General features: G+C 40.3%; 1 protein-coding gene across 1 annotated transcript in view; it reads left to right on the top strand.

Moving 5' to 3' along the window:
* The first annotated feature begins 11,934 nt into the window (after positions 1–11,934).
* amn (amnion associated transmembrane protein) overlaps positions 11,935–13,464 on the top strand; it is a 33,359-nt gene continuing 31,829 nt past the window's right edge. The window contains exon 1 of the mRNA XM_020514979.2: positions 11,935–12,020. Within this exon, the coding sequence (XP_020370568.2) occupies positions 11,957–12,020 (64 nt within the window). The 5' untranslated portion in view covers positions 11,935–11,956. The remainder of the gene's footprint in view (positions 12,021–13,464) is intronic.

Raw genomic sequence — 13,464 nt, forward strand, 5'->3', positions numbered from 1 at the left:
ACTCCAATTCGACATAGGGTACCCCTCTGAATAAGTATTCTACTCTTGAGGTCAATAGATATATAAGGCCAGATTTTCCTATTTATAAGCTCTTATTTTCAGAGTTTTATGGTGGATATACCATCATGGCCCACAACACCCTTCCTCATGCAATCTTCCACTCCTTACCTCATTAATTAGGCCTCCTTGTTGCGCAATTAGTCAGGCAGGCAGCAAACTCAACTATAATCTATTTCAGATATTGCAAGCCAGGAGCTACCTGACACACTGGCCGCTGGTATGTACCACCATCTTCTCCCTACTACCTCCGGCTCACCCAAACCTCACTAACGCTCATGGACTACCAACTTCACTATGTCATGCAGCATCTCCACTCAATGGTTCTCACTCACCACGTCCTCCACAACCACTCACCATTCCTGCCCTGTGGCTGAAAAACTATGCAACCCTTAGAGGCTGACAGTTTCCAATATGTGCAAAGTGAATGATTGATTGCCAATAAAGCCATACGATTCAACCTGTATAGATGTATGAGATGGCTGTGTCCTTGTACACAAGGTGACCTGGCAGGAGAATGTTAGTTAAAGGTGCTCTTGACCTTCAAAGTGAAGTCCTGAAGGTCTGAAGTGGATTCTGACCTGGACCGAGATCAGCCATGATAATGTGGAGTGGCTGGTTGTTTGTTGATTTCAGCAGATGAAGGATGGAGGAAGGCACTGCCCATGGGTTGTTCCAGGATGTTGTTAAAGGGGCTTCAGATCAGAGGCCGCAGAAGCAAGTGACAAGCTACAGCTGCCAGGTAACCATGCTGACTTTCAAATTAGGAATTATTACATCTAGTTTCTCAGGAGAATTGTAAGCTGAATAGAAATAAAGTGTAATTAGCTAATAATGAGAAACAAATACATGAGAATAAAGTAGTTGCTGTTTGATGGTGAAATTTAGAATTTGACATTAATAGCTTGAGGCAATGGATTATGTTTAAGCACAAGATCAATTTTTGAATTTAAATGCGACCCAGAATCTATCCCAAAGAAAATATGGAATAAATAGTTTTTTTTTCAGTTCTATATAAATCTGGAATGGAGTAAATATAATTATTCACTTTGTCTTCAGACCACCAAGACTCAGTGTGACACCTGTGACTATACATTCTCTGCCAATGCCTTGTGTTTATGTATGCCTTGTATACAGTCCATCAAATGGGCATTTCTGAGTTGGGTGCAATATCTAGACTTGATTATCTTCATATTCTGTCTCGCAGATGTATGTGGAGTCAAAGTAAGTTTTCACTTTGAAAGCACAGGATGACAGAACCGTGTATTTTTCTCTGTTTGAGCCCCCAGAAATCATTATCCTTGATCTGAATTTCAGCTCCATATCATTTTGCATAACAACTTTGAAAATCGAACACCTGATGGAATTTGGTAGCCAATTCACCAAGGTCTATTTGAAGGGATGGATTTGAAACAAATGTAATGATTTGTTCCATCATACCTAATTCTTGAAATCGCATCTTGAGTTTCTCGGCTAACTTCCTCAGGTGTGCACAGATGGTTTGTAAGTGGAACCGTTTCTCTTTGACTTTTTTCTCCAATATTTTCTCCAGACTCAGTGTTGTCACTTTTTTTTTAGTTGGGAAGATTGCAAACCCAGTTTCAATTTGAATGCATTCACAGCACTGATCCTATGCTCTAAGTCTCTGTCCTTTCCCTGCAGTTCACCATTCAGCTTGTTCAGTTTTGATGTTATGTCTATAAGGCATCCAAAAGTTGAATAACCGCGCAATGTCCTATTGTACACTTTATTCCCTGTTTTAAGAAAAGTAATGATTTCAAGCAATAGATTTAAAACTTTACAGGATCTTCCCTTGACTTAACTGCCTCAACACTGCATGAAGGATTAGTTTATAGTAGGCAGCATCAAGTTCATCGAGTAAGGATTTAAACTATTGAGTTTACATTCTTAGCAACTTTTATTACATGCCAAAAATCCATAACTTTAATGCTTGCTGGTGGATTATGCAGTGGTAATTGACAACAGATGGAAAATCAGGATCATTCCTGTGAAATGCAGCACAGCCTACATTTACACCGGGCACGACTGATGCATCATCAGTTATGATGGAAACTAGTTTCTTGATTGGAACGTTTATCTCAAGCACTTATCTTCTGAACCTGTTGTAGATATCCACACCCATTGTTCTTAAGTACCAAAGGGTGAGATGGTCGTCCTGAGTTATTGCATCACTGAAGATTGTGCACACAAAAACAATCATTGGGCTGTGTTGATCATATCAATGGATTCATCAAACTGCAGTGAGAAGCATTCCCAGTCCTTCAGGTCCTGTGGTCATTGCTGAAAAACGTGTTTGGACAAATGTGCCACTTGTCTTGCTACTATGGATGCTCCAAGAGATATGCTCTGGATTGTCATTATTATTACTTCTTTGTTCTTAAAGTTTTTGAATACAGAGAGATTGGCCACAGTCATCACTTTTTTAATTGCTTCACCATCTGTGAATGATTACTCGTGTTTTGCCAGAAGATGGCAACCTCAATGATGCTTTGTTGTAACCTTATATTTGAGTGTTGAAGTTTCAAAATGGTCTTTATCTCTTTCATTGTCAGACACATGCTCTTCAAAGGAAAATTATCCTTGGATTTATTATGCATCATTGTTTGGTATTGTGCCAAATTCTCCTTTTACTTATGAATATACTCTGGTAAAACACTCTTTTACAATTGTGAACTGAAATTCATTTTCCCTTTTGATGTGGAAGCTGTATATTTTTGTTTTCTTCTTCGATGTTACAGGTTTGTCACCCATCACAATTGCTTCACCTTGTAGTCTGTAACACCAGACTGCTACTGGTCACACTGCAGGCTGGCTTCCTGTTCTGTGCTTCTGGAATATCTGAAATGTTGCTGGTTACTGTAGGCACAGGAGGTCACATCTATGGTTGTGATTTGTTTCCAGGGGCCTTGGTTGTCTTATGTTGGTTAGATATTGGATGTGGGAGGTGGCAACATTCCCCATACATTTTTCTCGTGTTGCATAGACCTAATTGGATAGCAGCTGAAAAACATACTGCAGGTCTACAGTGAATGGGCAGAGAAGGATTAGCTGAGCTGCTGTTGAGAGAGTCTACATGGATGTAATGGGCTAAATAGCCTTCTATGTTTCTCATACTGTAATACACTAGCTTCACACATCAGCATGTTTCTTATTGATTTGCTTTACTATCCCAAAACTTGCTTCACCTTCTATTGATGGTTCATCCTGATGCAACAAGCTGGTAAGGCATGTTAACAGCATGCACTTTTCTTCAGCTGCATGGCTTCTGGATGGTGAGACTGATTGATTGATTGTTAGAGACTCCCTGATCCTCCAGTCAATTGCGATCTACATGCTGGAGGGGAAATCAGAGCATTCTTTTTCTTGAAGTCAAGATTCAGATGTTTTCAATCTCTCAATATTTTCTTGGTCATTTTTCACCAGTGCTGACATTACTCAAGGGCTGGGCAAACTGCACCAGTAAAGTAAATTATTTGGAGGCTTTTTTATGTGAACTCTCTGTTTTATATTACAAAGCCGGAATTTCAAAAATATAGATTGGTGGCAGGATCCAATCAACACATCTCTACCTCCATTCTTTAATGACTTCAGAAACTGTGCTTCATTCCAGATCTTAAACACACTTTACTGCCCAGTTTTCACCCATATCACAAATGTAACTGTACTCAAAGGGAAAATATTGACAAGGCACTGCTGAGAGAGCAATGGATGGGCTAACTGGATAATATTATAATTTCAGTAGAGACTTAACATTTAAAAAGATATCTGAATTTCCCAGGTGTAAAGAATCGCACAAGATTTAATGTTTTAAAACTTTTCACTATAAGAAATAAACGAGAAACAATATCGAATTTACTTTATTAATTTACAGGATCTGGGTGTCATTGTCTCCCCGACTCCCCCCAAGGCCCGCTGTTACTGACCATATGTAATTACCCTGGAGAAGGTGGTGGGGAGCTGCCTTGTTGACCTGCCACAGTACTTGGGGTGCACAAGTTCCTACAGTGTTAGGAGGGAGGTTGTAGGAATAGATCCAGCGACAAAGAAGGAACAGTGATATAGTTTCAGGTCAGGATGGTGTTTGACCTGAAGGGAAACTTGCTTGTGGTGGTGTTCCCAAGTATCTGCTTCCCTTGTCCTTGGTATGTAGTAAAGGTTGCAAAGTTGGATGGTGGTGTCAAAAGAGCCTTAGTGAGTTACAGATGGTACACATGGCTGCCACTATCCATTGATGGTGAATGTAGTTAAAATTGGTAGAAAGGGTGTCAGTCAAATCAGTGCTGCATCTTGAATGATGCAGAGGATCTTGAGTGTTGTTTGAGCTGCACTTACCCAGGCAATCTCACCCCTGACCTATGCCTTGTAGATGGTGGAGAGACATTGGGGAAGAAGTTACTCGCTGAAGAATTCCTAGCCCCTGACCTGTTCCTCTTGCCTCCGTGTTTACATGGCTAGTCCAGTTCTGTTTCTGGTCAATGGTAACCCCCAAGATGTTCACGGTGGGTGTTTCCGTGATAGTAATACTGTTAATTACTGATTGTAATGCTGTTCAATGTCAAGCGCAATGCTTCGAGATGATGATTGCTAGAGTTATGACGATGAGTCATAGCCAAAAATTACTTGAGGATTTTTGTTTTGAAAAATGATATATAAGACAGAGATGGCTCTCTCAAAAATTCCTGTGTAGATTACACCCAGTATCAAGAGAGACCCTGGAATGTCACACATGGGACCATGTAAAGGAATTTTAAACAGATATTTTTAAAAGAAGAGATACAATACAAAACCTGGAACCAAATGCTGAGAGTTATATCCTTTGTGGGCGTAATGTAGTGTAAAAGGAAAGCAATCTTGCCAAAAAACATGTCCATACCCTGTCAGGAATAACGAGACAGGGTTAAAAAGCTGTGGTAGACTAGTCTGGTGTTAATTGTGCATGTCTGGTATTTTAATACTACTAGGCTAGTGTACGTGTTGTTAAGGTTACCCTTGAAGAATATGTGCTAAATACCCTGTGGTTTTTAAAGTTTGCTTATGTAATGTGGTCGTCAATGTGGGTCAGAAATCACATGTAAGCCAGATCAGGTAATGAAGGCAGATTTCATTACAGGAAAGATGTGGAAGCATTGGAAAAGGTGCAGAGGAGATTTACCAGGATGTTGCCTGGAATGGAGGGAAGGTCTTACGAGGAAAGGTTGAGAGCGCTAGGGCTTTTCTCTTTAGAACGACGAAGGATGAGAGGTGACTTGATAGAGGTGTACAAAATGATCAGAGATACAGATAGAGTGGACAGCCAGAGACTTTTTCCGAGGGTGGAGGTAGCTATTATGAGGGGGCATAGTTTTAAAGTGAGTGGAGGTAGATATAGGGGAGACGTCAGAGGTAGGTTCTTTACTCAGAGAGTGGTAGGGGCGTGGAATGCATTGCCGGAGAGGGTAGTGGAGTTGGTCTCATTAGGGGCATTTAAGCGGCTATTAGATAGGCATATGGATGATAGTATAAGGTAGCGGTGGAGGTTAGATAGACCATAGGATTAGGGTAAAAGTTCAGCACAACATCGTGGGCCAAAGGACCTGTACTGTGCTGTACTGTTCTATGTTCTATGTTCTGTCCTAAAGGACATGAGTGAACCAGATGGGTTTCATAACAGTTGTCAGAGATTACATAGTTGTCATTGGGCTAGCTTTGAATTTCAGATTTTTTATTAAATTCAAATTTCACCTTCTGCCATGTGTGAGATTCAAACACCTATTTCCAGAATGAATTAATGAAGCCTGGGCTTCGGAATTACGATTCCAGTGACAGTACCACTACACCACCACCTTCACTAAAAGGTTAAAAAATAGTGGGAAATATCACTTCTTCTCTCTCTGCTGAAAGCAAGTTGCCAGGCAAAAGCCACAGTCAAACAGGAAGCCAGATAATATGTTTCAGTCAACCTGCAGAACACAAAATCTCCAAATCAACTACCCAACTGCCTGAATTAATGCAACTGGAATTGCTCAACATAACAGCTGCGCTGTTTCAGTGTCTAATTCCATGGATAAATCAAAGACTGATTCCTGTCATGAATTCATTTTTTTAACTGTTACCTTTTCACTTGTTTGTCATTTCTAGTCTTTCTGTATGTGTGTTGGTTTTATTTTTGTCTTTTAGTAACTGAGAAACTCACTGAGGAAAACCTGGTGAAAATGGCTCCTTCCACAACATAAATTTAACTGGAATTGGGAAAGAAATGCATGAGGGAAGGAATCTTTTATAATAAGTTAACCTTGTTATGACCAATACAGGATGAAGGGATTGTGGAAGTGGTATGATTAGAAAAAGAGAGTGAGTTCTTTCCTCCTTCATCCAGGAACATAACAAATTCGGGACCCTTGTCTGGGAGCAATTGTGACACCTGGCATTTGTGTGCCAAGAATTTACCTACCATTTCTCAATCTAAGCCTGGATATTGTCCAGATCTTGCTGCATATGGATGTAGACTTTTTCAGTAACCAAGGAGTTGCGAATTGGTGCTGAACAATGTGCAGTCATCAGTGAACATCCTACTTTTTGACAGTATCAGGCAAGGAGGATCATTGATGAAGCAGCTGATGATGGTTGAACATAGGACGCTACCTGAAGGACTTGAGCTAGGAGTTCGTTTCCCACCTGCTCCTGAGATGTTACGTAACGCTTTGAACAGATTGTTTATAAAACTGCTATCCTGAGAAACTCCTGCAGAGAAATATTCTGCTGAGCTGATTGACCTCCAACAGCAACAATTGTCTCTCTTTGTATAACTCCAACCAGCCCTGTTTTCCCCCAGTTCCCATTGACTCTGGTTTTGCTTGAGATCTTCAATGCCACACTCAGTCAAATGTTATCTTAGTATCAAGGGTAGTCAATGTCACACCACTTCTGGAATTCAGCTCTTTTGTCCATGATTGGACAAAGACTGTAATGAGGTCAGAGCTGATAGAATCCAAACATTATCATTGAGAAGGATATTCCCTTGCAGAGGTTGCTTGCTAGCACTGTCAATGACCCTTTTCATCACTTTGCTGAAGATCAAGAGTAGGTTGATATAGCAGTCGTTGACCCAATTGTATTTGTCCTGTATTTTGTGTACAGACATTCTTATGACTTATCTCAGAAGAGTGTGCCTATAGTCATGCCTAAACTATTCTACAACCATAGCGCCATAAGAAATAGGAACAGGAGTAGGTCATTCAGCCCTTGAAGCCTGCTCTGCCATCCAGTAGAATCATAGCTGATCTGACAGTTCTCACGTCCACTTTCCTGCCCTTTTCCCCATAATCCTTGATTTCCCCTACTGATCAAGAATCTACCTATCTCAGCCTTAAATATACAGAAGAACTCTGCACCCACAGCTCTCTGTGCAAGGACTTCCAAAGACTCTCAACCCTCTGAGAGAAGAAATTCCTCATCATCTTAATCGTAAATTGGCAACACTTAATTCTGAGGTTGAGCCATCTGGTCCTAGACTCTTCCATGAGGGAAAGTGTCCTCTGAGTGTTTACCTTAAGTCCCTTAGAAATCCTATATGTTTCAATGAGATCATCTCTCACTCTTCTAAATTCCAATGAGTAGAATTCCAACCTGTTTAGCCTTTGCTGATGAGACAATCCCTCCATACCTAGGGCCAGCGTAGTGGGCCTTTCCTGAACTGCCTCCAATGAAATATTTCCTTAAACAAGGGGCCAAAACTGCTCACAGTACTCCAGATATGGTCTCACCAACACCTTGTGCAGTTGCAGCAAGATGTCCCTACTCTTATACTCCAACCTACTTGAAATCCATTACATGAATCTATGATATGTACAAAATCCCAATTAGAACACTGGTTTGCCTGAATGTTTGCTAATCCGGACAAAAGCAATTTACACCGGGTTTTGTCATCAACAGAAACTATCTCTAATTTTGTAACACACAACTTGAACAGATGGCAGAGAAAAGAAAAGGTTCCTAACAGAATACTATACGGCTTGAACTATACCTTTTTAAGAGCCCCATGAGTACACACAATTATTCACGATTATTATAGCCAAAAGATAAACAGTCTGACACAGATAATATGGGTGGAAAAATTATAAGCATGAAACAAAAATCTAAAATCCAAAAATAAAATCAAGAATTCAGATCATGAGTGGATTAACTTGTCTCTCTCAGTTCCTTCTAATTTTGGCAATGATGATATGCTTTGTCTATAAAGCAATAGTTATTCTTCACTTTGAAAGTTGACTGACTGGGCCTGGATTTTGCCTTATTAGAGTCATTTCTTTTCAGCTTCCTTGATTTCTTTTTTGGTCTTTTCACTCTCACCCCCAGAAGGAGGGGTAAGAGAGATCTTTTTAGTTTGCCATTTCTGGTTGCTCTGCACCTACAGATTTGTACCAAATGGAGCTTAATCAGTCTGAGGGCTGTTGTCTGGCAATTTTCCCTAACCACTGTGTCTCAAAGCAACAATCCAACATTTTCAAGAAGAAAAGTTGTTTTATGTGGCTAAAAATGTGCACCACTTGATTTTTACAAGGTACAAATTTCTCCTGCTATCTCAGCTATACAGCAGTCTGACTTCTATTCCAACTTTTAGCCCAAAAAGGAAAAATATAGCCCCTTAGAATGTGCCTGGGCAATTTTCCACATTGTTAGACAGATCCTGTTGTGGTAACTGCATTGGAACAACTTGGTTAGTGGTAGCTAGTTCTGGAGAACAAGTTTTCAGTGCTATTGCCCAAATGTTTTCAGGATCCATGGCCTCTGCAGTATTCAGTGTCATTTTTTGATATTGCATGGAGTGAATCAATTTGGTAGAAGACTGATATCTGTAATTCTCAGGACATCGGGGGGAATTTGAGATGGATCATCAACTTAATGCTGCACCTTTCTCAACCTATCAGTCATTTTAGCTTTAAACAAAAACATGAGTGTTTATTTTTAGCCATTCTTCATTGCGCAATTCTCTGGCACTCTGGAACAGTCTCATTTCTGTTCTCTTTAAAAAGCTATTCTTTTTGTGTCTCAGTTAAAAGACTGTTCATACAAATGAAAATATTTGTTGACTACCTCGGGTCTAACACAGTTCAGCACTCATTTGGTTTGTTGGTCGTTGCTTATGAATGAGTGATTTGATAGGCATCAAGCCCACTACTCCTGTCAGGTTTCTTTCTGTCTCTCCGGGTTAGTTCGACCTTAGTCAGTCAATACGTTTTTTTTTTCCAATATCCACCATCTTGCATTTGTTTCAAATTTCATCATCCAGAATCTTGCTCACCTCCCAGCTTGGACCGAATGTTTCCTGTATGTTTTGACCGATTCCATTGTCATTCCCTGCTATAATTTTCAAATGTGGTCAACTTGCAGTTTTGGAAGATTGAAGTTTTGTGCAGTGATCTTGAAAACAGTGAATAACCAAAGTGTTCTGTTCCTGACTCAGTCTATATATTTGATTCAAACTCATGTGAAGGCCCAGACACTATATAACACTGCATGTTACAGAAATATTTTCTCCATGGAGTTTATAGAAATAGTAATTGAACCTTAAATATTGTAATAACATGCAACTTTAAAAAAGCAAATATTTGTAGACTGGTGTTGACCTCTGTAACTTTTATAGGATAGATTAGGTATACATGCGCTCTGGTTATTATTTGACATTGAGCCGTATACCACAAAGGAACACAGGCATCGGTCTCCACTTTAGAGAGAGACAGTTGCTTATGGACACCATGTGTGTAACTTTTCTGCAAGTATATTGTTAAGGTGAGGAGTTCATTTGAACTACCATAGCTGTTACATGGATTGAACCCTGCCATTGGCTTTATTCTGCACCACACTCGAGCTAACTGTGCTACATAATCCCCCAGTTTGTACTGAGGAACTCCAACAATATGAGAATAACTGTAGGGATGGGATTAGCTTCCATGTTAAACTGGAAGTACCCAATTTCCACCACTTACCTCAACCCTTCAGTTGGCAGATTATCCATCTAGCATGGAAAAAATGAATTTCTGTTTATATTTTTGATAAACTGCATATTATGATTAAATTTCATGATAGCAGGATAACCATACATTTTGTGCTCCAGAAGCCAGCAAAAAGAAGATTCAAAGGGATGTGGTCAAAATAAATGGTTGAGGAATGGAAGTTGAATTTTAATATGCTTATGTGCAGCATGTTGAATGTAGAAACAGATGTGGAACTGTGGGTATTCAATGGGAGGTTTTCATTAGTAAACATGGAAAATGAATTGTGATCTAATTGTTGAACAATCATTGGAAACGTTGAATTATTGTCATGCGTACTGAAGTACAGTGAAAAGGTTTGTTTACGAGCAGTACAGGCAGAACATAGTAAGCAAGAAGTACAGATCAAAAAGACTTAGACAGAGGCACACAGGTTATATTGCACAGGGCGTGCACTAGGCGAGATCGATTGTCATTTGAGGCTAAAGAGTCCATTCATCAGTCTGATAACAGCTGGGAAGAAGATGTTCCCGAACCTGCTGGTGCGTGTTCAGACTTCTGTATTCTCTGCCTGACAGACGAGGTTGTAGGACATCATTACCTGGTATGATGGGTCTTTGATGATGTTGGCCTCCTTTCCGTGGCAGCGAGCCATGTAAATGGAGTCCATGGATGGAAGGTTGACTTCTTTGATGGTCTGGGCTATGCACACCACCTTTTGTAGTTTCTTATGGTCCTGGGCAGAGCAGTTGCCATACCAGGCCATTATGCACCCAGACAGCATGCCATCAATGGTGCATCTGTAGAAGTTGGTGAGGGACCTTATGGACATGCTAAATTTCCTGAGCCGCCTGAGGAAGAAGAGGCATTGTTGTGCCTTCCTGATTGTTTCTGTTCTCCTCGTTTCTTTCTGAAGTCAATGATCAGTTCTTTAGTTTTGCTGACATTGAGTGAGAGATTGTTCTCATTGCACCACATCACTAAGCCCTCTATCTCCCTTCTGTATTTTGGCTCATCATTGTTAGATATCCGTCCTACTATGGAGGTGTTGTCAGCGAACTTGTAGATGGTGTTCATTCAGAATTTGGCAACACAGTTGTGGGTGTAAAGGGAGTACAGTAGGGGGCTGAGGACGCATCCTTGGGGGGGCTCCAGTGTTGGGTGTTATTGTGAAGGAGGTGCAGTTCCCTATCCTCACTGATTGCAGTCTGTGGGTCAGAAAGCTGAGGATCCAGTTGCAGAGGGCGGAGCCGAGACCAAGGTCACAGAGTTTTGAGATCAGTCTGCAGGGGATAATGGTGTTGACTACAGCTCTACTTTCAATATGTGACAATATTATAGCAGAGCATATTAACTGCAAGGATATTTGATAAAAATCATAGCACACCACTTTAAAACTGATAAAATGATATTTGTCATTTCTTATAGAATGTCTAGGTAACTATCAAATGGTTAAGGAAGTCCTGATGAAGGGTGTAAAAACCAAAACCTCAGCTTTCCTGCTCCTCTGATGCTGCCTGGCCTGCTGTGTTCATCCAGCTCCACACTGTGTTCGCTCTGGCTCCAGCATCTGCAGTTCTTGCTACCTCTGAATGCTGGCAAGGTTATGCTCCATGTTAAAGCTTTTTTAACTGCAGTGTCATGTAAGTTTGTGATTTCCTGGTTCAGTAGTCGAACAGTTGCAGAAAGATCTGACGGAAGATCACAGACCTGAAATGTTAACTCTGTTCCTCTTGCTGTTTGATGTGCTGAATATTTCCAGCATTTTGTTTTATTTTACCACTATAAGCACTACGCTTCATTACAGTTTAACTACTGCATTGTAATTCACTTCACATGACATTTTCACACAGATCGTTCAAAGTTTATGGTAAAGTACAAACAAAGATTGCATAACAGCTGAGAAAATGGTTCCTACTGGATTAAGCAACATGAAGTCAGGATACTTCATCTCCTTCGGCTTGCTTTTCCGTAAGTATTGTGCCCAATAGAGAAACTTTAGTATTTGTATGAGAGGGACTGAAGGAAATAGCTAAACTGAACATTAGGATGAGAAGAAAGCAAATAAAAAAGTGTTGTTTTGTCATTGTAAAATGTCTGGAAAGGTGGAGTTGCCAAACTGTACGAGATAGAGATTTCCGCAGAAAAGATGGTTGGTGTCTTTTCCAATAGGACAATGAAACAATGCAAATGTAATGACAATACCTATAGTTCTATTATTACATTCACTGGTATATTGGGGAGAATCGGCAGTTCAGGTATATGTGGATTAATTGCGGTGGAAACATAAACAACAGGAGTTTATTATTGTTTTACAATCTGTGCAACCTTTGGGTTCCAGAATGAACCGGAACAAATGGTAGATCAAAGCACGTTCCCAGTAATACGGGCATGATTTTACCCAGCAGCAGCTACTTTTGGTTTATGTGACTACTTAAAAGAATAAATCTAAAATGAATCTGGGTAACTATGAACTATTGGCCTTATATCAGAAATTGATAAAATAATAGAATTGATTATTAAAAATTGAGCCAAGTTGCACAAAAATAACCTTCTAAATGACAGCCAATTTGATTTCAGATGGATCGGATATGACCCAGCCAAAATGTTTGACTTCCTTTATTGCATGCAGTTCTGGTCACCACGCTACCAGAAGGATGTGGATGCGTTGGAGAGGGTACAGGAAAGGTGTACCAGGATGTTGTCTGGTATGGGGGATTTTAGCTACAAAGACAGGATGGATAGACTGGGTTCGTTTTCACTGGAACGCAGGAGGTTGAGGGGTGACCTGATAGAAATTTCTAAGTTTGTGAATGGCATGGATAGAATGGAAAGTTTGAGGCTTTTTCCCAGGGTAGAGAGGTCAATTACTAGGGGACACAGGTTCAAGTTGTGTGGCAGGGGGAAGTTTAACAGAGATGTGCAAAGCAAGTTTTTCACACAAAAGGTGAGAGTGCCTGGAACATTCTGCCAGGGCAGGTGGTGGAAGCAGACACAACAGCATCATTCAAGAAAGACCTGGACGAATGCATGAATAGAAGGGAATAGAGGGATACGGATCATGTCAGTGAAGATAGTTTTAGTGTGGAAGGGCAGGTTTTGAGGGCCAAAAGGCCCTCCAGTGCTGTACTTTTCTTTGTTCTTGTATCCTGAGTATATGTTGGTAAACCTTATGTGTCTCACGGTGTATCCCAGAGATTTGTGTCAGGCTTCAAATATTCATCATTTTTATTTGTGACTTAGACAACAAGATACAGAGCCATGTATCATCCATGTTTGCCAATGACACAAAGATCAGCAATACTGTAAGCAGCACTGATGGAAAACTCCAAACGCACAATATTAATACATTAAATGAATGGACAAACTGTGGCTCCGTGAGGTCATCCATTTTGGATCTAGAAAAGATAGATCT

Source organism: Rhincodon typus, chromosome 8 (assembly GCF_021869965.1).
Source record: "Rhincodon typus isolate 14 chromosome 8, sRhiTyp1.1, whole genome shotgun sequence".
Lineage (NCBI taxonomy): Eukaryota > Metazoa > Chordata > Chondrichthyes > Orectolobiformes > Rhincodontidae > Rhincodon > Rhincodon typus.